This window comes from Triplophysa dalaica, chromosome 23 (genome assembly GCF_015846415.1).
Source record: "Triplophysa dalaica isolate WHDGS20190420 chromosome 23, ASM1584641v1, whole genome shotgun sequence".
Taxonomy (NCBI): Eukaryota; Metazoa; Chordata; class Actinopteri; order Cypriniformes; family Nemacheilidae; genus Triplophysa; species Triplophysa dalaica.
The window spans coordinates 9,248,210-9,275,726 of NC_079564.1; the positions used below are offsets into that span (position 1 = coordinate 9,248,210).

The 27,517-nt window shown below is 37.3% G+C and overlaps 1 protein-coding gene across 1 annotated transcript in view; it reads left to right on the forward strand.

The window, feature by feature from the left end:
• pou6f2 (POU class 6 homeobox 2) overlaps positions 1-27,517 on the forward strand; it is an 85,820-nt gene that overhangs the window by 34,878 nt on the left and 23,425 nt on the right. The window contains exon 4 of the mRNA XM_056738830.1: positions 10,847-11,211. Coding sequence (XP_056594808.1) covers positions 10,847-11,211 — 365 coding nt within the window. The remainder of the gene's footprint in view (positions 1-10,846; positions 11,212-27,517) is intronic.

A 27,517-nucleotide genomic window follows, 5' to 3' on the forward strand; every position in this document is an offset into this window, starting at 1 on the left:
TTATAAACCATTAGCTTCTGGCATAAAACCTTTACAAAATTGTAGTGTTTTGGGCATTAATCCAAAAGGATTAATCTGCCAGATCAGGAGAACCGCGCGAGTTACATTGATTTTAACATGAGCAAGAGTTTATTTGCTGTCTATAAAACAGTGTTGTCATTTGCCTGTCGAATAAGTGCTTTACATCTTTAATAATTGTCAAAAGCTTTAAACAGCCGTCCCAGTTCACAAATTTATGAAAAGGCACTTTATTAACACGCCACTCCCTTCACAAGGACTCTGTTGTAGTCGCATTCCTCTGTGCAATCGTGATAGTCTTCCAAAGGTTGGGGTTTCGGGGGGAACCGTTGCGTCCCACCTGCAGTACCTCTGCACCTCGCTAGTTGAGAACCAATGTTCTATGGCATTGCTGTGAAGAACATTTTTAGCACCTTTAAGTGCGTATGGTTAAAAAAATCTAGCATGATATCTAGAAATGTATGTTTTAGCATTTTTTTTGACAAGCACATTTTAATAAATTTTTCGGTTGCAAAACCCAGTGACAAATATAAATGGCGACTAATCACAATGAGTTATGGAAACAATTAAAATCTCGAAATATGGAGATATGAGGTTTCAGAAGGACAGCGATATACAAAAAATGCATCGAAAAGCAAAACACTCCCAGGTGAAAGTACATACACTATAATTTTATCTGTTATCAATATTTGTTTTAACTCTTTTGTGTTAACATTTTGTCATTATCCCAGGTCTTGTTAGTAAACGTTGCACATGTCTTGTGCGTAATTTCCCAAATGCATCTTTAATAACACATTTGAATAATGTGTTAAGATGTCAATTATCTAAAATTGGACATTGCTTTTGGACACTATATACGGTTTAAGTAGTTTATTAGTTGAACTTGATCTGAAAATATTTTGTTGTTATTCGCTTACACTTTTTACTTTTGATAATGTACCACTGCCAGTGCTTTCTCTGAGAAATGATGACCTTCACTGACAAAAATGTCCCACAGCACTGCATCGGCGTAATGTGTGAACGGCCGTTGTGTATTACAGTATTTCATCATGACAAATCTCCCCTCTATGCTGCCTACGTGTGATATTAGCCATGGCAACTTCTATTTACTTTCCCATTCGAGGCAGTTAATGTTAAAAAATGAAACGACGTCCATCAGCTAATAGGAAATCCGTTTCTGCACGTCTCTGCCCATTTTTCTTTCCTCTCCTTCTCTCTTTTCCACCCCCTTTCTACTCATCGCGCCCGTTGTCGGTGTCTTGCGTGAGCGAGACGTGCGCGTGTACATTTGGGCCGCATACATTTGCCGTGATGATGTATTGTCCTGCTGAGAAGTTTCATTTACTGCGGCTGGCCTCTGCTGAACCTGTTGCTAGTCAGTGAGCACGATAAGCGCATAAGTAGCGCGGCACTTCATTCATCATGTATCGCTCAGACCGCTCAAATACCTCATAGGCCATGCAGGAGAGAAACTACTAAACCGGCAGAAAGATCGCACCGCTGTTCTCAAAAAGCTGAGGTCGTATTAAACGATGTGCGAAGAGGAAGGAACCTGCGGGTTGTTTTTCCCCCCAAAGCATTTTACAAAGGGATGTTTTGCCAAAGCGTTTGCCCCGTGAAAGGGTTCAATGTATGTCAGGGACGCTGCACGCGACGAAACAAAAAGAAACAACGCACACAAATTTGTACCTATTTGATGTTTCTGAACAATTCCCGTTTTAAATCGGCGGGTGATGTTTTGACGTTCATTCTAGCTGTATTGGATTTTATTAAAGGGCATTAACAACCACAAGAGGTGACTTGTCACTCAGCGCTGTTTCAACAGATCGGCTGCGCTGCGCGTTCTCTCGTTCAGTACAGCGGTTTTGGGTACATGCACATGCATTCCGTCTCTCTTTTTTGAAGCTTAAGCAATGCTGATAGCAGGCAGAGCATAACAAAGACCAGATGTACTGCATTGTTTTTAAATCACTTCATTTTAACGGCACCGCCTGCGCAACCCTGCACTTGTCAACTTCAGGAGTGCAGCTGCAGGCGGAGCAGCAATGACATAAAAACGTTTTTAAAAGCAGCCAGGCAGTGTGATCCTAAAATCTTCACGCTCGTTTTTTCCTTTTCTCTGCGGTTTCTAAAACCAATCGCTCTAAAACCCTTCACACTCTGTGTTCCTATCGAAATGTGACTTTAAATTAGGCTGCACGATGTGGATGGGCATTCAGACAATTCGGTGCTGTTGTCCACATTTCCGCGCTTTAAAAGTGTCCCCTCAATGTCCCCCCATGCTTTTACTGTCAGTCAAAGAGCACTCTTTCTGCCTGGCGCATCGGGGCCCAGCCGTATTGATTTTTCCACCCACTGAAACCACCCCGTGAGCATAAATTTTGCATTAGACACTAAGGGGAAAGAAGGCGGGGGGACCTCAAGAAGCGGGCGCGTGGGACAGTGAAGGTAGACAGGTAATGGCAAGAGAGAGAGAGAAAATGTGATCCCAGTTAATGTTAGTGGTGGCTGTTGTCAGGACTTTGTTTTAAAAGAGATTTTTAAAGGGATAATTCACCCCAAAATTAAAAAGTTGTCATTTATTTACAATCCTTTACCTTACATTTATGTGGTTGAAAGCTTGTATAGGTTTTCTTTCTTTTGGGGAACTGTCCCTTTTAGTACAGTTTGAGGCTATACTGTAAACTATTAAAATAGCAATAATGAATATCCTAAAAAGGATTTTTTTACAATATCAGGATTACAATCTAATGGGCCTCTATGACAAAATGAACAAACCTCACTTTTCTTTCTTCCCAAATATCACAGGATGGAAATCAATCTTATTCAATTGGGTTGTGAATGCTGTTTCATTTAGAGAAGCGAACATGTGGTCAGTAGCGGAAGGGAAAATAAAAATCAGCTTTAAATATTCTCATCTAATGGAACATTGTAAGGTTTTGTAAGAAAATACTCTACAGTACTTTTATACAATATTCTCTCCGCAAGACAGCGCAGAATTCTCTAAATCCCCAGCAGAGACAATAGCAGTAGTACGCTTTGATCAGACATGCATGTCAGACAGGGGGCTTTGTGGTCTGATCCCAACACGCTGTTCACTGGAACGCTATAAACACTCCGCGCCTCTCGCTGTATTCTGACCTCTTTGCCGTTTAGTATCGTCTGATCCAAATCACTGTTAGCGAATCATTTTGTAATGTCTGAGCTCTACTGTAAAGGACGTCGGTTGTGGTGCTTTGCACTTTGTATCCACTAGTATTCATACTTTCATGTGTTTTTTGTTTCTCCGAATGGTGGAACGCGTTTCAAGGGAGGATTTTTATGTTGTGATGTGATCAGTGATGCTACTGTAAATATTTTTCTGACATTTGATGCATTTATATTACTTCGTCTTATTAGATATCTTCACATTCATCCTGTATTGTTTCTTTGTAGGATATAGACTGTATAATATACTGCCTAAATGTTGTATACCATCAGCTGTTAAACATCACTCTTGTTCTCTCTTCTGTTCATGTTCTTCTCCTGACTGAATGAATTATCTCTGTGTTACTCCTTTTGCCCTTGTGATTGGCCTTTAATTCACTGTGCAGTCTGTGTATGTATGTGCACGTCTTCATTTTGTCCTCAATAATATTTCTAAAGTGGGTTTCTTCATTAACGTTTAGAAAAGTGCAGTATTTCTGACATCATTCACTAGCTCTGACAGGTTCTTAACTAGATTATCATGCACTTCTACCAGTCAATAATTCAGCAGGAATTGAATATTGCTTTAGCCACAGATTTTTAGGTTTTAACATCATAGACAATTAAAAAAATCTGGAAAAATTATGGAAATTAATAACATCTTTATACTCGTTGTATACGTAGTTTTACGCTCTTTAAATATGTAGAGTAATGACTAGAAAGGTCTAGACATACATATGAAAGGGATAAATGATCCCAAATCATTTTCCTACTTTCATGTCATTTCAAACATGTGTGACTTAATTTACTCCTTTCCTGATGAACGTTGGTAACCAAACAACATTGAACACCATTGACTTCCATTGTATTGACATAAAGCCACTAAGACATTTCTCAGAATATCTTCTTTTCTGAAAGACGTTAGGGTTAAATGATGATGAAAAAATAAGCTTTCCCTTTAATCTGTTAGACGTGGTGTTTAAACATTAATATGTATAATAGTTTCAATATATTTATTCTATATTTAATGACTATATTTAAAATTAAAATATATATAATTTTATTTAATTATATAGATATAATATATTAAAATGTATTTATATACGTATTGTAAATTAAATTATATATTTTATATATTGAAGATTTTTAGCAAGGCCTATATAAATATATATTTAATGGATAATGGATATGCAGTATTTAAGCTACTGTATATTTATTTCAAAAGGGCCAAATTTGATATAGTTTGTCTGGAATTTAAAAAGGCGGTGAAGTCGAATCAAATCAGGACACACAAATTGTAAAGTTGGTCTGGTGGACGTCCCCAGAGGAAAGGGTGTTTCATTGGGATGGACAGACAGTGCAGCGTATTAATGAGACAGGTGGATACTTTGTTTTGACCCGTACACTCACTCTTACACAAGAAACAAAAATAGTGCTATCACCCTGACGCTTCTGAGGAGCCCTCCACAGTGACCTCTGACAATCAGCCTCACACACATACATGAACTTACATGCATCAAACACACGACAGGTGATTTTAACACTGGGAGTTTGTCAGAGGCAGGGGCTTTGTGCCCAGAGAGAACACACACACACTTACAGACAAATGCTCACACGGGGTCACAGAGTTGAGGCGAATGAGTTTCTGTTAAACAGAGGGGTTCCTGTGATGTGTTCCGGGGAGTTTTTTAACCATTTTTTATGATTTCAAGAAAAGAAAGAAGGAGAAAAACAGCTAAATTGGAGTGGCTTCAGGTGCAGGGAGGAAGGAGAGAGCACCCATACGTCAGGCAGGTCACAGGGCCTGTCAGGATGGGCCTTGGCTTCATTTGTGAGCTTATTGAGTGAAAAGAGATGGTTGTCAGGCTTTATTTTTATTGAGAAAAGGGCCTGACGGGGTTTAGATGTCAATGTTTATTTTTGTTTCTAAAATAAGAATGAATTAGAATGTCAGATACTAATTTACCTGTCAATTTATGGATTTATATGACGGCCAATTTGAATCTATTATGACCTTTAAAGGGAAATAGATGGCTACTTTAAAATACACTACAGATCTAGTTGGTTTGCAAAAGGCAGTGCATTTATTAAGTGACCGAATTTTCTTACAAAAAACATTTCATAAATGATGGAACTGATGAAGTCATCAGTCAAATCTGATCACATAAACCAGGCAAATACTGCTCAATTTACATTGTAAAAGCTGACACATGCAGTTGTTACCCTCAATCTACATCCAAATGATGTAACCATTAATATTGTTTCTTTAGTTTACAGTAAATCATGTATTCAGTGTGATTTATAGTAAATAATTTTTACAGACTTTGTATTTTCAGTGGACTGTTTCTTTTCCCTTTTTTCATATAGCATTTGGTTTGGTATAAGGGATAGTTCAACCAAAAATAAAAATTCTGTCATCATTTACTCACCCTCGAGATGTTCCAAATCTGTATGCATTTTTGTGTTCACAAAAGAAGATATTTTGAAGAATGTTGGTTTGCAAACATTTCTGGGGCACTTTTTTTACCATAGTCATTTTTCCACTATGGTAGTCCATAGGGTCCAAGAACTAGCATTCAACCAAATAACTTTCTCTGTGTTCAACCGAACAAAGAAATGTATACAGGTGTGATACAACTAGAGAGTGAGTAATTCATGGCAGACATTTCATTTTTGGGTAACCAGTCCCTTTAAAGGAGTAGTTCACTTTATTTCTTCCGCAGAACACAAAGAAAGATATTTTAAAGAATCTTGTTAACAGCCTCCCCCCATTCACTTGCATTGGTTACAATAGAAGTGAATGGGGGGCTGTGCTGTTCTGTTACAAACATTTTCTAAATATCTTCTTTTGTGTTCTGCAGAAGAAAGAAAGTCATACAGGTTTGAAATGGTTAGAGGGTGTGTAAATGATGACTACCCAAATATGAAGTTCAAAAATACTTGTTATATCAGCAAAACTTAAACTAAACAAATCTTCGGTCCCTGAATTGAATATTATTTTTATTGTCCAGCATCCTGGAACTTTTCAGTGAATTTTCACTCAATAGATGTGTATATTTTCTTCTGTTAGTAAATATTTACTGCTTTCTGTATGTCCATTTTTACTTCATTGTACTGGCATATTTTGAATTCATGCTGAATTAAACATTTGTTATCATTACACATTCCCATTACTTAAGAAAAGCAGCAAGTTCTGTTTTAAAATAAAGTCAAGGCAGCAGTGGAAAGAACACTGGAGGTGAGAGTGTGAATGAGATCCAGGCTAGAGACCAAATTCACACTGTCATGTGTTATGTTGCCACTTACTGTGGATCAGATTACCTTTGTTCAAGTGTTGCAGGGGTTATGTTAGATAGACAATATCATGAAAACCTTTATGAATTGTGCCATTTGGTTACCGTGAACTCAGACTGACACCTTAAAGCCTAGTGATAAAATGTTTTCTTGAGAAGTTTCACGTGCGCTGTTCAGGATCAGCATCACGTGCATGTCCCTTTTCATCTTTGTTGTCTCATATGTGAGAATGCTTATGAAGTAAATGCAGTGTCTGGACGTTTATAGATGGAGACCAAGGTTATTTTAGTGTACTAAAAATAAAACTTTGAAAACGTCCCTGTTCATGAAATCAAATCAAATAATGACCTCAAATTTTTTGGAAAAATTCGACTTAAGGAAAAATTTTAATGTTGCCACAAAAATAAACTTAAGTAAGTTAAAAGCAGTAAAATTATAATAACAAACAAAAACTATTTAATTATTTTTGATTAATCTTATATAGCAGCATTAAAAATAATCCAATACATTATAAAATGACAGAAGCATATACCAAAACTATTTCTAAAATCAATGCAAAAACTCAAAATCCAAATATAAAACCTAATTTAAAATATTAATAAACTCAATAAAAATTAAATCCAAAACTATATCAAGTCTGATGGAAACCATCTGAAAAAATGTAAAGAGTAAATACAAACTGTATAACACCACAAATGTTAGAGGGGAAAAAGAAAATACCAAACCATTGTTTTGCCAAGGAGAAATATTAAATTCTGTGAAAATTCATGATCTAAATTAATGTGACAACCCACCTGATGTATCAAAAAGCACCCTTACTTGAAGAAAACAGCAGACACATTCCTGAATGTAGTGTCTTTATAAAATTTCTAAACAATTATTTTAAAGCAGTTAGTGAATAAATTAGATTTTTGAACGCAACAAACAAAATCAATTTGATTCAAAATCCAGAGTGATACAGAAAGAGCTCTCATCTTCCCTTTACTGTGTTGCATTTCATTCAGACGTTTGCAGCTCTGTCATTGCTCTTGTTCCTGATTCTTTGCCTCAAGGTCTGCATCACAAAATGCTCACTGAGTCTTATCCTTAGGCAGTCGGATTAAAGCGACACTTGCACCTGTTTAAATAAGAATAAAAGGTTGGTGATGTTTCGTAACGTGCTCTCTTTTAACCTCAGTTTACCTGCAGTGCTTCCAAGTAATAGGGCGACAAAAGTTTGTCTCTCTCCCTGTTTGCTTTTCTTTCCATTCTTTTGTTCTATTTTTCGACCTCACTACTGCTGCAGGACAATACCCTCCCATCGTGATTTATATTCCCCCCTGATGTTTTCTCTTTTTTCATCCCTCTTTCCTGTTCTCTTCTTTAATTCTTTTAACTTATTCTTTACTAGTAGCAGGCAGCTTGCTTCTACTCACGATCGAGCGCCACATACGCGCTCCTTGTCAAGACCTGCGAGACAACTTGCCCCAACATTTCAAACGAGAATTGGACTCGTGGAATTTTCTCGAGCGCAGATGATATATAATTCATGTCGGGGGTGTGAGAGAGGTGTCAACGTGTCAGGCGATTGAAGAAATGTAAAAGTGGGCTGTTTACTGGTCGAGAGACACTTGCTTTTTTCCTTCTTCTCTTCTGTGATTTTCTTGCCTCTCGGAGTAGGAGAGCGGGCTGGATCAAAAAGCCCCCTGCCTGTCCGGCAGTGATGCACGAGTAGCCACAATAATCAAAGAAATGTCAGGAGCAATGTATTTTCTTAGTTATCTGTAGGAAAAAATCCCCCGGTTTTAATTATTCATCTGCATCAATTAATTATGGACAGTTGCTTGTCTAGCATGCTGCGCACAAACACATGCTCGCCAATACATTACAAGTCTCGCTATGTAGCTCAACATTGATCCATTGTTGTGTAGTTTGTTTGTTACAGGGTTTTGGTGATGCTTTAACTCAACTGTAATTATACATTTCTGCAGATTTTTAGCCTCATGTAAGCGAAGTAGATGCTACGTACTTCTATGTGTATTATATATTGGTTTCTTTTAATCATTTGTCTTTCAAGGCTATGGGCACACTTTTCACTTGCCAGTTATGCTTTAAAATTAACTGGGTAAAACACATCTGTTTTCAGCAGTTATCTATTCTATTCATTTGAAATAAATTAAAAATTAAATAAAAAAAGACTGTAAAGTGATTGCTGGTTAATCATTATAATGATCAGACTTGATATTGTTCAATTTTAAATAAAAAATTAAACGACATTAATGTAAAACAATAAAATAAAAATACCAATTCTGGTTCCATCCATCCATTTTCTACCGCTTATCCGAACTACCCAATTCTGGTTAATCATTATTATTTTCTTATTATCATATATAATACTTAATATTGTGAAATATAAAATAAAGATTCAAATTAAATAAAAAATCAATAAAGTTAACTAATAAGTTTAAATAAAAAAATGAATAAAATAAAATTGTATGGTTAATCATTATTATTATCATCAAATTAGACTAGATATTGTTAAATAATAAAATTACTGCAACTTCATTGCTGGTTAATAATTATCATTATCAAATTAGACTTGATAGTACGATCAATGAGATATCACATAAGCCAGAGGAGAACATCTTCGTAGCTTATTTTCACTCAAAAATTACAGTCCACATAAAATTTGTGTGACATCTCGCCTGTAAGTGCAGTTCAGCAAAAACATATATTTGAAGACTTCACAGTGAAGAGCTTTCATTATGTGAACACCGAGCAGAGGTCAGGCATCTGTCTGCAAACATCACTCTGGCTTCTACAGAGAGGAGCGAAAGGTCACATGGATTCATTCTTTTATGTTAGTAGTTTGTTTTCAGTCTTTTCCTTTTACGACATGTACATACTGTATAATTCTGTTTTGAATCATTCTTCAGCGTGATGAAATAGATTGATTCAAAATGCAGGGATGTCTATGGAAGAAGCTCAATTGTGTAGGTCATCATGTTCCTTCATAGATTCTTTATGAATATATACAGATGTGTCTGTATAGGTCTGTTCTGAGTAAACTTCCTTCTCCGTTCTGAGTGAAGTGTTTGATGAGTCAGACTATAGTCCACGAGTAGTGAAACTATTACGGTTTAACAAACCCTGACTTCATTGAAATCACAACATAATGCTTCTCTTTAGAGCTCAAACATAAAATTTGTGACTTTTTGTATCGAGATTGAGGAAGATTGCACACAGTATTTACATAAGCCTGTTTGGAATAAAAACACATCACCCTCATGTCTTCTGCAGAACACAAAACATATTTGGAAGAATGTTGGTAACCTTACACCCCATTGACTTCTATTGTACATACAAAAACCACTGCAACATTTCTCAAAATATCTTCTTTTGTGTTCTACAGACTAAAGAGTCATAAACAGGTTTTGCATGACATGAGGGTGAATAAATGATAAGAGAACCTTTATTTTTAGGTTAACCGTGCCTCTGTACCTTAAAGCCCTGTTTGAGTTTGGTGTCAATCCCAATTAAGATCAATAATTACCTTACAGCTAAATATTGCTTCCATTTTCAATGTGTTACGTTTTCGTAAAAGTCATGGTGGGTGCTAAAGGTCATCCAGCAGCTGCAAAAAAAAGAGCTTTCCTAAAGGTACATTTACGGACTGCTGTGAATTACTGGAAATTATGTCTAAGAGTTCTCAAGACTGGAGATGGAAGAAGTTCTCGGACTTCAAAAGACCGAAACATTCTTTTTTAGCCCAATGCTTCTTACCTCAGAAGCTTCTTGAAGGCTTCGGCTTGGGTTGTTCAATAATTACAATTTACCGAAAAGACAGTATGTAATGGCCAGCAATCAGTGAAGGCACTGCAATTACGGACCAAGGAAAAGTACTAAGCAATACATGTTGGCCAAGACACGTAACACCATCTGAAATTATAACAGGAAGAAAGATCGTAAAATGTTGTTCTATTTTTATGATTTTTTTTCAATATCCAATTCACACCGGGTACATTTCCAGTGCATTGTGGGTATGTTTGGTTAAAGGCATAGTTCAACCTAATATTACAATACTTGCATCATATGCTCACCCTTGTGTTGTTTCAAACCTCTAGGACATTCTTTCTTCTGCAGAACACGAATTTGTGTGCACCAACAACATTGGGGTCCCATTGACTTCCATTTTATAGACCACAAAACCACAGAGACATTTCTCAAACTATCTTCTTTTGTGTTACACAAAAATTATGACCAAATAGTCATTTTTAGGTGAACTGTCCCTTTTCTAAGGTATTTTTTTCTGGTTTGATGTACACAGGCTCTTAATTCAAGTTGTACCGTTCTCTTTCTTTCATCACAGCTACCTCAACCCTAAACTCACAGCTCCAGCATCTCCAACAACTCCAGCAGCTTCAGCATCACCAGCAACAGCATCATCATCATCAGCAACAACAACAGCAGCTGCGTGAGCGAGACCAACAGCAACGGGAAAGAGATCAACAACAGCAGCAGCAGCTCTGCGGCCCGACGCATCTCCATCCACCCAGTCACCGTCAGCTCACTCCACCCATCCAGTTACAACCGTCTGGACCATCTGCAGGCTCCGGATGTTCATCCACCAATCATAGCTCTGCTCAGCCTTCGCAGTCTCCGCCCAGTCACAGGCAAAACCATTCACCAGCTCGTAACTTACCGTCACCTGTCACGCCTCCTCTGCCACTCCAGGTAAGATTTCTATTTTGAGAACTTTTGAGAACTTTTGAGCATTTATCCTTAAGCAGACTTTCTTTATACGAAGGTCTGTTTTTTAACTTTCAATCTTAAAGACATGAAATTGCACAACAAAGCACACTTTTTTTTTCTGGTGTTGACAAAAGTTACATCTTAAACCTGCATGCTATAGTTGCAGAATGATTTTTGGGAGGGGAAGTTTTCTTTCAGAAAGCATTTGATTGGGCGAACCTCAATATTCTTCATTCACCTTCATAGAAAAGAATGTATGCATGTCGGCTAAGAGACAACACTCTTGACTCCAAGGCGAGTAGAAATGGACTAAAAGCCCTAAAACTTTCATAAAGAAGCACAGCATGCTGCTATTTGGGTGCTCTTGATCTGAAAACAGAGAGAGAGAGATACACAAAAGCTTTAAAGCTCATATTTCCTCACAGCCGCAGCCGCAACCTTCCGTGCGTTTCTCCTCAGCTGGTTTGACTCTTGTTTACACACTGAAAGTGAAGTTATTTAAAGCCGTAATACAAGTTGACTGGCGATGGGAGCCGCTCTGGTGCGCCGCATGGCACGGGGGCAGTCGAGACCGATCGACTCAATGTAATGACCCCTAAATATGATGTCGCCTCACTTAAAGAACTCATTCTTCTACATTATTCACAACATGTCTGGAGGAATGGAGCTTTGGAGTGAGACGAGGTCTTGGATGAATGTTAGAGAATGGGGCGGTAATTCAATTGAATGATTGAATCTGTCTGGGGAAATCTTGGATATTACAAATATTGTTTCTTGGAGGAGGAACCCGTTTGCCAAGGCAGTCCCTGAAAAGGAATGAAAATTGAAAGTTTATTGTGGAGAGTTTATCCCGGCCATCTTGCTAGCGACAGCAGTAGACTATTATTGGAAATGAAGAGCCTCAGAATATTGAATTATGGGTAATGATGTTTTTGGGGTAACCTGATTTGAAACAATTTTATGATAATCACTTATTGACATGTTCTGAAAATGTACGGCATATGCAGTGAAAACTATTTCAGCAGATTTGCTTTCAATGTATTTTACCTTTTGCAAATAAGATCCACGGCACCATATGTCAATGATTTAGTTGAATTTATTAAAATTGGATTTGGTTTTCTGTTATTGTCACACAGACTTATACAATTAAACAAACACCACAGATGGCACATATGAATTATTATTGGTTTAGTTAACTTATTAACTTCACACCTGAGTAGACCATCCAAAATGATATCATTCATAATACTGCACGTATGTCTGTCTGTCTTTCTCTTATTCGTCTGGCTGTCTCCATCGGTCACTAATAACACGCCCTCCTCCCAATATGTCCCAGTGGTTTCATTTTTAGATCAAGAGAGGCCAGGGTCGCCTCTCGGCCTTTCCCCGCATTCATCAGCGTCACACTCCTTATTGCTCTGTGCTGTGCCTCAACCCCATTCCCCCTTCTCCCTTATTATGTCTGCCATCAGTTTAGCCATTTATTTCACCTTCTGTCTCTCTTCTCGGCCCAGCTGAACCATGTGGGGCCCATGCCTAATGGTCCACAGAGCCCAGAACCAGTGGCTTATAGGGAATCCTTAGGAATGGCCAGGCATTTCCTATATTTCTTCATTAACAGTTGATGCACACCTGATTCCATTTGTCAAGTTATCATCAAGACTCTTTAATGTGTGATACAGGTGTATCAGTGGTGAGACAGAGTAAATAAGGGTGTGACAATCTGGCTGCTAAAAGTGAATTTGATCCATGATGTGGTCAGCAGCAGCTACCTGCGCTTACAGGTCTATGTTTTTTAACCAAAAGTGTCTGTAAAAATGTGTATTTGAGCATCTGTCAGACTGTACTGCGCTATTCGTCATATTGCATTTTACAAGGCTACTTACAAGGATAAACTAGCAAAGATGTTTGGTAGGGACAATGGTAAACAATGTACAGTTTAGGGGTCATTTTACAAAATATTAGACGTAGAATGCCCTCAGTATCAAATTTGTAATACAGTATGTAATGCAGATTCGGAAAAACTTAAGAGACCACACCAAAATAATTTTTAGTTTTTCTAAATTCACAAAATGTTTTTAGGTAAATAATATCTTTTGTTGGATTCTTTGAACTACTACATTTCTCCCATATTCCAAAAAATAATTTTGCTTTTTGTTTGTGTTTATTTTCAGATAATGTATATGGTCAAAACCAGTCAAGGATGTTTTCAGACCTTGAATATTGCAAATATAACTATTTTATATTCATTTAAATATACACAATAATATACATAACAATGTCTCTAGAGGTGTATAAAGACCTTACGTAATGACGCATTATTTTTTGATCACATTGCATTTCTGTCAATAGATCCTCCAAAAAAAAACACACTGGACCTTTAATTTAAAACATTAGTATGTTAGAATGAACAGCGGGTCCCCTTGCATGAAATTCAAGTTGTTTCTACATTAGCCCTAAACAGACAAACTGCTCTACATAGCGCATTTCGTAAATAAGTTACCTCCTTCAGCAAAGAAGTGAAAACGTGAAAACATCTTTGCCATGTGAGTGTCACCGTAGTGCTTCGAAAGGAAGGGGGAGTCAGCCGTTGGTTGCGATTCTCAACCTCACCACTAGAAGTCCATATAATTTCACATTTCTCCTTAAAAAATGATTAGAAAAATATTCTTGATCAAATAACTACGCTATCATTCATATTGACATGCTCACAGTCTTTGTCATTACTATTGGGTGACTTTGTCACTCGTGAAGTAAGTGCCCCAGACTATCCTACTTTTTCCAGAACTGTTTTTAGAAATGTTAGCAAGAGATAGAAAATCTGAAATATCTTAAGAAGTCAAAAGTATTCTAGTCTTAACCACTTTCTCATTAGGAAGATTAAATGCCCTTTTCTATGAATCAATTGGTCTCCATTGGAGTAGACAGGTATAAAGTTTGCACATTCCTCGGTTTGGTCTGAGGCGAAACTGCAACCTTGAGGGATACTTACCGTTGTGTTAGGAGAGCTTATCTACAGGTTTTTAGGCAGCACTGTCTGGTTTCTCTATCCCGGAGGTCTGTGATTAGATTTACAGCTAAGAGCCACTGTGCAGCCCTCTTGTAAATCCAAAGACAGAGAGAGAGAGAGCGGCACCAGAGACCACAGTGTCATTACCAACCCTTCATTGTGTGTGAGAGGTGTGTATTGTGTGCGTGTCAGAAGAGATTTGAAGTTCCCTCCTCGTGGGGGTCCACATTACCACTTAAGCAATGTGATTGTGTGTGTGTGTGGCAGGACCGGCTCTCCTGAGGGTCTGGAGTCCATAATTGGGCTTATGTCTGCGTTTGACTGAGAAAGTTACAGCAGGCTTCACCAGAGCGCTGTTACTGGCCTTCAGGGACAGCGGCGGTTAGACACGGCGAACGGCTAAAGAATTTTGGGAATGTGTATTTCCAGGTTCAGTCATAATTACAGCTTCTGGTCACACAGGTACCCCCCCCAACCTACCTATCTGTCTTCCTTTCTCTCCATTTTTCTTTTTGGGTGTAATCATTCTGGAAGGCCAGGCAGGTCTCCTATTATCAGAAGACACCTAAAGGCCCAGATAGAGGCCTTCTGTACCCGAACTGACAACATGACAGTGAGTTAGCATCCCACTCTGATAATACCACAGTCAGCGTGTCCAAAGTGCTTACCGGCTTCTCTCTCCCTCCGTCCCTCTCTCTTGTTATTGCTTTTTCTTTATTTGGTCAAAAGTTCAGACAGGCGTTTTTTGTAGGCGCCTGACCCTGAGTTCCTTTTCAGCTGGATGAATAAAGTTTATGATTTTTCCAGTGAGACTCTGCTGCATGCTGTGATCATGCCTCCAGCCGCACAAACTGACTTGTGTAGCTCAACTGGTAGAGTAATCTCGAGTAATGTCAAGGTCATGGGTTTGAGGCCCAGGGAATGCATGTACAGAGAAAATGTGTAACTTGAATTGAATCTAAAAAGTGTGCCACGCTTGTACATTTAACCCGTCACTATATTTTCAGTTAAATGGAAGTAAAATCATAAGTTTTTAGGATAACATTTAGAAATTTGTTATATATTTGATAATATATTTTAGATTCACTGTAAAACTTGGCTGTAGTTTTGCAACATGTTTGCCAGTAACTTACAGTTGATTTAATAAAGATAAAATAGACGTTTTAAACAAAAACTTACCTTTTTCTTATATATTTTTTGATATAACAAGACTAAATATCTTAGGTCACTTTTCTTGTAATGTAAATGTATCATAATTTAAGAAGTTTTAATATTTGTTTTACTAGGAAAGACAAGACAAAAATGCTTTTTTAATTTTGCAGTGTTCCTATGCTAATGCCAGTCTCTTCTTGCTCATTTTGAAATTCTTGCTCAAGTGAAGTCAAAGTGTTTCGATTTTGAATAAAGTAAAGTTTTACTCAAATTGTAAACAGTACTAATAGGAAAGTAATTAAATCTACAGTAGGTTACCGGCAAACCTGCAAGTTTTACAGTGTAGGCTAACTGTAACATGCTATGAGTGTGACAATATACCGGTATTCTCAATAACCGTGATATAAAACCCATGATTTATTGATATCATATTAATGGATGTTAATATCGTAAATATTAAAGCACCCATTTAATGTTTTGCCTTGAGACACAATGATTACAAAATCTCTCCAAACCTTACGCTTGAATTGTAAGTGTGATTTGTTTGCTAAAAAAGGAGAAAACACAACACAAACAAAATGATGACTTTGATAGCATTATTTGTTCATTAAAAAACACGTAAATAAATATCACAATAATACGGTTACCTCAAATACATTTTTGTCACTATAACAGCAAAATGAATAATGTGATATTGGGATTTCTTGCAGAGAAAATCTAGAAGTTAGTGTTTTTATACCAACACAATCTCACAGCTAATACGTAACTATTTTACGAGGTGGCAAATTTTGGCTTATTCGTATGAATTTGTACGATCTCATTCGTACATTTTTCGAACGATTTGCTCTCGCGCCAGTGACACTTAGAGGTTAAGGTGCGGGGTTAGTGGTGTGGCTTCAGTATTGCGTTATTGTTTGATTCACAAAGTACAAATTCATACGAATTAGCCACCAAGTAAAATAGTTACGAAGTCCTTTGAGATCAGGTTGGTTATATATAATGTGACTCGTAAAGTGTTTTGTTATGCTACATTGGAACTTGTTTGGGTTTGTTACAGGTGTAGTTGGATATTTCGGGGGGTTTTTTTGCCATTGGAAAAACTACTATGCTGTTTTTTACATAGCTTAGCTACTGTCACAGTAGTCAACACAACACTGTTTAGAATTATCAATACAGCAACAGAAACATTGAAATATTTCAATTTTGAGCTATTCATGACAGACTATATATCCCTGGGAATGTGTACATCTCTAAAATAAACTATGCAGAAAGAGTAATTGGTCTAAAACAATGTGATAAAGTGCCAAGTGTTTGCTTTCCTAAGAGACTCTCTTTAAATATTTCGAAACATTCTTGAATTATAACCATTTTAGTTTGGTATGTGCATTTTCATGTGTATTCTCAATACATTTAGTGACAGTTAAAACGGTTAAAACCTCTCCCAGCCATCTCCCAATCCGCATGTGAAAAACTGCTGTTCTTTTACTGCACCGCAAACCATTCTTTAAAAGCAGCTGTGTTGGCTGAAGGGAGATGTACAGGCATTAAAAGACAATCATAGGGGAGGTTGAGTCCGGGCTGTTGTGATGACAACCAGACGGTGGAGATTATGAAATTTGTCTAAGTGTGTTAATTGGCTGATTAGCGACAGGCTGGATTTGCAGGTGCTGATTGATGGGAGCGACGGGGGTTTTTCCACGCTCAGGATACTCAGGGATTTGGGAGGGGGGTGCCTGCTCAGTGGGCAAGCCGGTTACACCGGAATTGATCTTAATTAGATCTGAGAGACCTGCCACAGCAGAATGGTCACAGCGATTAAAATGAAAAACAGGAGAAATTACTGATCAAATTAATCATAATGTCAGCCTACAGCTGTAGGTCTGCTGTAATTTGCCACTCCACTGGCTTACATCAGCTCTGAGCCACACGCGCACACATCACACACACACTGGTCTGTGGCAAAGAGAGAGAGGGAAGCAGGGCATACCGTCCCCACACATACATATGAACATAGGCACATATACAAACATACACATGCACACTGAGAGAAATTCATTTTAAGTGGCAGAAATTCAAATAAAATGGAACTGGATATGTAAAAAATGTCCAAGCAGAAGCTATAACCGGTGAAACAATCAATGATCTGAACAAATGAGCAAGTAGTAAGCAGCTGGAACATCTTTCTTCAAATCATCATCTCAGTCATCATCATTTTTTGTCACCATCAGGACCTTTCATAATCATCTCAACTCGACTATCACTCGAACATCCTTGTCAATGTGACTTTAAAAAATTAGCACTTTTTAACCTATTTGGCTAATTGCATGTAGGCTCATTGTTTTTCACAGCCCTAATATTTAAACTTTCAGTAAATAAAAGATATACAGATCATCGAACATACGCGCCTGGCCCGAAGTTAACTTCCGGTCTGTATCTGGTTGTAATATAACCATTTATTTTATATTCAATCTATATTACTTTATATTAATATTAAATTGTATACTTATTGTATGAAAGTAAATTAAAACTATTCAACAGTTACTGATTATTGTCTGAAAGACAGATGTAAAGACTGACTGAGGGAAATCTGTTGTCTGACTTCGGTCGATCGCAGGGGAACTTTTTTAACCAAAGAGTAATTTTTTTGTTTTGATTAATTCATTTCTGTGTAAGAGCCATTGCAGAAACGATTATTTTATACTCATATATTTATTACTATTATATATATATATTTCAATGACTTCAATACTTATAACTTGGTTTATGTCCACAGACCACATTCTCACTTACGGTCCCTGTGTGGATCAATTGTTCTTTTCCATTGATAAGATAACTCAAAAACAGTGAAACAAACGAAACGGTGAATACATCTGGGGCTCCAAAATTAAAGTTCATTATATCTAATATATAACCATTTTAAAAAGTGCACGTTCATATAGTACTGATACTCACAAAATACTGCATATGTGTCTTCTGACTTTGCTTGAGGTTTTTAGGACTTCTTGAAATTCTGCAGACTGATCGGCGAATGTCTGACATCAGAGTAACGTGAGTACATTTCGAAAGCTCACGGAGCTCTGCTCTCGCCGCACTTATATGTCATACGGCGATCCGTCTGTGCTATCTTTGCAACACCTCATGGAAGCGAACATAACTAGGATTTTGCTAATAGCTTTGTAGTTCGATTCGTACATGGACAAGACACTCTTGTTTTCTCTATAAGGTTTTATAGTAAATTGAGATTTTCCAAGACACTAGTGATACCAAATGAAGTTCAAATTCAATATTTTCTTTGTCTCATACAGAAAATAGGCCCTTTAATCTTTTTTTATTACAACAATAATTTTGTTTCTGTCTAATTGTACCATTATTATCCGAAGGAGGAACATGCAAGGGAAATAAAGTCTGAAAGCTAAATACGTCCTGAACTTCTGAGCAATAACATTTGACTTGATCTTTCCCTTACACCACTCCCCATGTTCACCTCTCCCTCTCCTTAACTTGTTCGTCCTTGTTCTCTTTTTTCTTTTGCTCAAGCCCTCCAGTCACCTGCACCCTAAGTCACCCCATCTTTTACCCCCACTTTCCTTCAGCTTCTTCCTCGGGCCGTCACTCTGAGACACACCCCTCCTGATGTACTGATGTGTGCCACAGGAGACTCAGGCCCAGGAGTGCTGCAATTATGACGGCCTCCTCTACTCCCTCCTTTCCTCACTGCTCCTTTTTCTCTCTCTCTCTCTCTCTCTCTCTCTGTCCATTCTCCACCATTCCCCAGCAATCAGCCATCATTACAGCGCGCTTCTGAAACCCCATCCCTGCCAAGGTCAGGCACCCATCCTACACACATATGCTCAGACGCACAGACACGCACACGCTGCGGTTTTTGTCTCTTCCAGGGGCTCCATAAGAACATGTGTCTCCCGTTCATAAAGTGATCCACTTTTCAACAGCCCTGCCCTTGAATTTCTCCCTTATCATTATTTTTTTACTCTTATTGAAAGCGCGGGCTTTGTTTTCACTTATTTGATCTGTAGCCCATGTTTAAAAAGCATTATTTTGTTATATATTTTGATTTTTTACAGAAAAAATGAATAAAAATGTCATTTAAATGTTACACAAAATGTTCACAAAAATAGCGATTTCAATAAGCCATTGCTGCAGACTACTTTAGAAAACAAACAGCGCTGCGCTTGCCCAAAATAACTTCCTGTTATACTGTAGTTTTTTTTGAAGTCACCATGAAATCAAACAGGAAAACTCTTAAGTGTTTTAGTGATTATTATAAATGATTTATCCGTGCACACCATTATTTTTCAAAAATGACTTTGCTCTTGTAATCTTTTATCAAAAACATTAAGTTCATCTCCCCCTCTCAACAAAAACTCTTCCCCTCATGACGTAAGCTCAAAAGGCCAGATATTTTAGCCCCCCCACAACAGACCGTAAACTGGCATTCAAATATGCCACCAATTTGTTGGCAACGCTCAATTTACATCAAACCAATCAAAATGAGAAGTGCAAAATAAAGCCCCGCCCTACAGTTTTCTAATGTCAGAAGCCGTTGCACTCGGATATACCTCACGATATGAAAAATAATTCAATCGTTTTATGGTGACTTTAAACTGCACAAACATTTGAACAAAATAGAACCGACATCTATAACAAATACAAAAAGTTCGAGTGAATATTATTGAACAAAGATTTTATTCTATGAGTAAAATGGGAAAGAATTATACCAAAAGTGCTTCTGGACCAGTGTTAACATCTTGCAAAGTGGTCTATACAGTACATTCTTTCTTGCAAATGCTCTTATGCCAAATACATTATTTCAAGATTAAATAAACGTACAGATAATTGGATAATTGGTAAATATTCGTATCAATAAACATGTGACCGATCACTTCCTGCCTAACAGGAAGTACCCTTTTTATAGTCATTTTGTCAAAAAATTGTCTAATCTTTTTCCCTTCTCTTATTTCTTCATGTCTTTATTCCTCTTTCTCCCTCTCTCTCTCTCTCTCTCTCTCTCGCATTAATACAGACCAATAGCCAGCCCTTCTTAAGTAGGCAGAAAATTGCTTTACATAACAAACTTCACTATATGAAAATACAAATGTGCACTGGTGACTGAAGCAGAAAATAAGTCTATTGCCCATCAACAGCAGCACGGCGGATGGTATGAATAATTATAAAGCATGTGAGGCAGCCAGTGAGGAAAATCTGAGTGCTGAAAGCAAAGCAACTTTTTATTTACCAAAATTTAAGGGATTATTTTCAGGAAGAGATCGAGGAAGGGCACTGGAGCCTGCAGTTAGACACCTACAGTAGTAAAGAATGAATGTTTAAAAGACTTGAAATTGGATATTCGGATGTGTGTTTGAAGATTTGTTAGTTAAATAAGTCGGCTGTTTTTTGTCGATTGTGGATTTGTGTTTCATAAAGGTATGGCATGTTTATTACTAGAGATGTACCAAAACAAAATTTCTTAACCGATACGATAGCCGGTTGTTCAGAGTGATACCTGCTAGTACCAATACATATTCTGAAGATTAAATCAATATTTCATAACTTCATGGTAATAGTTCATATAATGGCTGTTAATATTGAACATTAAACTGGTGATGTTTCTTAATGTTTCTGTTTTGATTGACAGGAAATTATCGCCCTGATCATCGGCTGTTTTTAAACTATCAAAAGTGTGAAAAATTGCTTTTATTGATCGGTACCAATTATTGGCCGATATATCAGTACATTTATTACTCTTCGATGTACATGCAATGTGCGAGCTGGACAGATCAATTTTTTTATTAGAAGTTGAGATGGAAAAACCTAAATGAAAGTTATTATTGTCATATTTGACTGCTGATTTGAAATATATATGTGCATGTTCATATTGCCGTACAGTTTGGGAGATTTTGGAGGGGATATGAACTGGATGAACATCCTAAAGTTTCTAGGCTTTATCTTTTCATTTCTGGTACAAAAAGCACATCTTTACAATTTCAATTTTGTCTGTTTTCTTTAAACCTTCACCCTCAAACATACATGCAGAAAATCATAAATATTATAGCACATTATAGCAAGATAACAACATAATTGTAAGATACAGATTGCACAGGTTAAGTTCTTTCTGACCCCTTTAAACTGCCCGGAAAACACAGACAATACCGTTCAATACCAGATCCCGTCGGCCATTCATCATTCCACTTATAGACACCGTGTGCATGTGTTACATTTTGTTACTGAGAATTTGCATGCGTTCTGGAGAGCGTACGCGGTTGTACATAAACTTGTGGATTTGTGTGTGTGTGTGTTATCGATCGGACCTCTGACCGCATCATAGCCACAGAGGCCTGCTCGCTCATCATTAATCTCTCCGCTCCGAGTTCTCAAATGGCAGCTGGCAGCCCCGGCTCCAAAGCCAACCATTTCTCTTCATTAGCCCGGCTCACCGCGAGACGCCACGGCGAGGAGTAATCATTTACCATTATTCTAGTTATGAAACTTGCACACGGCCGACGCCAGACTTTATTGGATACAGGCCATCAAAAGATCACCAGCCATTGATTAAGCCAATATTAAAGTCATTCAAATGCTGGATTTGTATGTCAGACAACAGCAGGTGAAAAGAGATGGCATTCTGTTCAAATGCCGGGGAGGAGAATTTGACATGATGTATTAAAAGAGTTAAAAGTTTCCTTCAATTGAGACATACCGTGCCGTGTCTCCTTTTAGATTAGGACATGCAGTATTTCGCGCTCAGTCATTTAAAGACAAATAGCTATTGATCATTTTGCGTTGGATGTTTTTTTATTTTCCTCTGTTTTTTATTACAGGAAATTACAGTGAAGATTAAAATGTGATGGAGGCTCTGTCTCTGGTGGCCATTGAAAATGCAATATAAACTTTTCATAAAACCGATGCTCTGTTTATCAATTAGTTTTCCAACATCCACAGATCTAACAGGAGAGTGTATGGCTGAGATCATGTGTCTTTTTTTCAAACATCATACGGAGATAACTGCGCTATATGCGCTATAACACTGCGGTCAGCACTTTTCCTTGAAACTCAAGTTTTCCAGCAAACTTGTTTAATCAATCACATAGGAATGTGGCCAAACTTTTGTGGTAATTTATCAACAGGAAAAATGATCAAACATGGAATTTATAAGTTGAAAATGTATATTTATTGAAACCATCCCGCAGTCTGCTCTGTACGCTGCCTCATTGCACCAAACATAGAGCAAAGATGACTGATGTGTTAAAATTCCTGTATAGATTTTAAGGACCACGATTGTGGTATTAGGGAAAAAGGATTTTATATAATGACACGGAGAGCAGTTAATTATGATTGGAGTTAATGAGTCACATGATTGACGGTCAGCTCTGGGCAGTCCATCATACCTTTATAGGTACATTTGTCATTCATTTCCTCTTTCTATCCTCTGTCATTTGCATTTTGCCCATTATATGTGACCCCTCTTGCCCCCTCTCTTCCCAACAGTTGTGCTTTTTATCTGATGAAGTGCAGCATTTTAAACAGCTCTGGCGTGCGCCAGAAGGGGTGGCCACGGTTTGGAGAGCAATGCATTATGGGAGGGTCGAACCAACTTAGCATAGCTTCTGCAGCTTTACGGCATCGCATGTATCTTTCCTATTCAATTTTTGCACCTATTCTTCCCCCGAGTATATTTCTGTTATTCTCTCAACTATGTATTAATTTGTCAATGGGAAGGTGAAATGGAGGGTTGGTAAGCAGCGTCAGTGGTGTGAGAAGAGTCCAGGTGATGGGCTCAGAGGGTCCGACAGGGGAGCGGAGGTGTTTGGGATGGTCTAATGGCGTTTTGATGTTCCCGGGCAAAGGGGAGGCTCAGACTGGGGAACATGGGAGAAGGAGAGAGCTTTTTTGACGGAGGTAGCATAAGGTCTGGATGTGACGCTGGGGAGGCCGTGAGCATGCTCAGATGTGTCACTTCTGATTATGTCCACTCTCCATATTGGGAAAAAATAAAGGGATAGAGGGGGCGAGGGAGGAAAGAAGAAAGGGTGAAATGAAGGTGTGATTGACAGAGGAATTGCTATGTTGCAAAGATGTTTTTCTCTGTGTTTTAGATGTTTAAAATCTGTCTGTGGCAGAGCCATTGTCTTTCCTATCGTTTAAGACAAGAGCACTGCTAAAAAATGGTTTCTTCCTCAGAAACATAAATTCTTGATGAAAATACTTGAATCTAAATTGTAAATATATTTTAAATGATGCAAAAATATATTAAATTTATATTTGTGTATTATATATACTGTAAATATACTGTATAGCCGCAAATTTTTATCTTCCAAATTTATTCAGATTTTATAGATGTATGTGGCCATTCCAGTCCTGTGTCTGTTAAATTTCAATAAATCAAACCTTAGTAGTGTCGTAAATTGATCCAACAGCAATGTGAAAGAATGACACGTGATAAGAAACATGAAAACTGGAGGTTGTCACAAAAATGTTTTTTTTTTACTTTTCCTAAATTTACAAATATTACTGTTGTATTGTTTAAAGGTGAATATGAACTTGTTTTCTTTGCAGTATTTGAGCATCTTTTTGTTATTTTGACCTGTTTTTCTGGTTTTCATTTTCTGCTAGTCAATGCATAAGAAAAATAAATAAAAATATTGTTATTAGTTCACAGAATGAAACAAATATGATCATTTTACATTAACACATAGTAAATTCAGAAAAATCATTTCGAAATTTCTGCAAGATTAAGTATATTTCTTCCGCAGCTGTATAAAATGATACATACCATGTAGTCTTATAATCATAGACAATTCAGCTTTCCTTAAGTAAATATTGCTTGGTTTAAGGTGGCTTAAATATATTTACAAAAATACAATATAAGAATAGTTGGCGTCAACACAACCGATAATTTTTTGGGAAATTCACATGGTACACGGATGTCACGATCGTCCTGCTCATTTTCAAAGGGTAACATGCGGTAAGCGGCAAAACACGGGCCATTTCGTTGGCCGAGCGGAGGTGGCGCCCAACCGATGCTCGTTCATCCAAAATCTTGCAACTTTCACCGGCACGGCTCTTTGCTGCAGGCGCAGCTGAAGATAAAAATATTTTATCTTTCTGTCTAGCGTTACATTATATAATATATATGTGTTTTGTTGCTTTAATGAGAATTCTTCTGTTTTTAATTTACAATTTAGCATTAAGGACTACAGTGTTTGAGAACTTCTATCTAATTTCTGTAAAGCCTATATCCTACCAGTTAGACATATAAGCTCTCAATCACACTGTTGAATGGCTAAAATTAATGTTAAAATAAATAAAAAATAATTAATTGAATAGAGACATAAGTTACAGGAATCAGAATGTTGGCTTTCATTAATAAAATGATACTGTTAAATAAATCTGTTGGTTCTACCCTAATTTGAAGATTAAATGTGAAATTATTTGAATGTAAAAGTATATTTTAAAATATTAATATTATGTGCGATTAATCGTGATTCAGCACAAAAAAATGTGTGATAAATCAGATTATTTTTTATAAGGAGTTTTAGCTCTTGTTTACCTGTAGTCTTTCCTTTTAGATTTGAGTCTTTCTATTGTATTAGGAATAAAAGCGTTCAAGTCTGAATTTGCAGTCTGAACAGAACAGGCAGAAAAAGAACTCTAGGTTTGAGTGCTTTTATTTGATGTCCGGAAGTTCCTCGCCATGGTAACGGCAAGATGTTTTTTTCACTTGTTCAGGAGATTACATGGGTTGTTGCTCCATCTGACCCGCGGTCAAACGGCCATTGCAGGCCTCGCAGAACTTAATAGAGTTTAAAATTTACTCACCCACTTTGCCATGGGGTGCAAAGCGTGTGTGACGATCTTTCTTTTCTTTCTTTCTTCCTTCCTTTCTTTATTTCTTTCTTTCTTTCACAATGTGATTCCTGACAATATGACATCACAGATGTTTCTCCAAGACAGCAATGATATTAAAAATCGACATGGCTTTCAATGCACAAAACCAACCTAAAAAGCACATAAAAATGTGGGACATTTGACCATTTTGGAGATATTTTATTCAATGTCAGTAACTTTTTTAATAAATTTAAATCTCTGATATTTCACATATACTGTAGACCAAATTCTCTCAATTCTCCTCTTCGACTTCAACCTCCTACAGAAGAAAAGAGCAAAAGTAAGGACAGACAGCCATTTCGCAACATTTACCCAGTTGTTTACCTGCTGTTTCCCTGAAAAAGAATGCCAGCTGTTTAGATCCACACACACATGCAATCAAAACAAATAGTGGTGCCGTAACGCCATTTCCTGCCTCCCCACACGACTCCAAGGGAAGCAGCCTGCCGGAAAATCACCTGTTTAGATGACAAACACTGCAATCCTCCACAATTCTCACATTCTCCTTCCTGCTGCCCCCAAGTTACAGAGTCCTAATCTGCCCCGCTGCACTGCCGAGCATTTTATAAAGGGCTTAAATATTATTGATCTCCTCCCAAATTTACACCAATGAACCGATAAACAATATCTGAAGCTATGGGGTTTAAGGCCTCTTCATACTGTATAACCGTACAGTGCAGCAATTTCAGCAATGTTGCCTAAGCCATGGTATAATGACCATATCTGATTATTTTTCAGCCTTTTGTGTGTTAGAATAAAACTCTCAAAAAGGATGTTTTTGTGTCATGGAATTTTAACACATAAGAGTAATTTGGGGTTTATTATTTCCGCTAGATGCCGCTAAATTTCATACATCGGACCTTTAAGGACAGATGAAAAAACAACAGTTTTTAAAGTGTATGCAGTTCAAAAGCAGAAAAACAGCTTGTGTATACTTAAGTGGCAAATATTTAGTAATTTAGTAATATTTAGTATTCTAATGTATAGACTTAAGAGTTCTTAAAACCAACGGAAACCATCTTTTGCCTGACAAAGCCACAACAAAAATTGTGTGTGTGTGTGTATACGTGTGTACATATATTTCCATTTTTTTCTGTTTGTATCTTGATAAAGAGATTGAATAATAAATGGACGGTCATTTAAACAAGAATATAAAACAACAAAGTTTTTGGGGTGGCACAGTACTGAATGGTCAATATTAAATTATAAAATATAATAAAATAAAAAAGCAGATCTTCTTTAAAATAATGTGAAAAAATGATCATCTTTAAATAATGTGCAAATAATGTATTGCACCCACTTTACATGTGTGTTTCTAAAAAAAAGACGTGGCTTTGGATATTCATGATTCAGTGACGTTGTCTTTTTAAGTTAAACAATTAAGATGAATCATCCCAAAATGAAAATGCATTTTTATTTATATTATTTAAATCACCTTTGATCAGGGCCGGATCTGGGGGGACTAGGGGGAACATTGCAGCCCAGATTGTCCTTGAACCCCTCCAAAGATATCCAGCTGACAACTAAAAAACGTATTGGTATTATTCCTTAAAAATCAACGTGTCCATTAATGTAAAAATGATGCATGCAATAAACTATGATTATATACTATTAAATGTGAATTTCATATAATCATATAGTCAAACATCTTTGGTTATAAGAAAGTGTTGCATCTTTGAGATTCTTCTGATACTCACTTTACCAGTTCAACTTGTAAATCAACAAAACCACCTTCAGTTGTGACTGGATCACTAGATGAGATTCTATATGTATCAGCTCAGATAATTCACTGACCCATCTTATCATTCCAGGATAACACATTTCATCTGTTTGCTTTAAGAGAAACCGTAGGAGAGAGAAAGAGAGAGAGTTTGCTCTCTGATAGACTGAAAGGATTATCTATGAATTCAATCCTTGGTTGATATTGCCATCCCTGTCCATCTCTCTCTCGTGCTCTCTCTCTATATCTCACGCCCTCTCAGAAATACATGTTTTTATTATCTGAAGATGTTAGCTTGAGATAAGATGCTCTCCACGCAGGCACCTTTACTGCAATCACAAACCCATTCTGCTTTTCTGTTTAACAGAATAAGCACTCGTGGCTGTCGACGGTTTATGCCGCGGAAAAACCACAAGCTGTCTGAAATTTTACTAATGCAATAACAAGAGAAGGCCCGGGCGAAACCGGCGTACATTAGGCCATGTCGGACCAAAGCATTATGA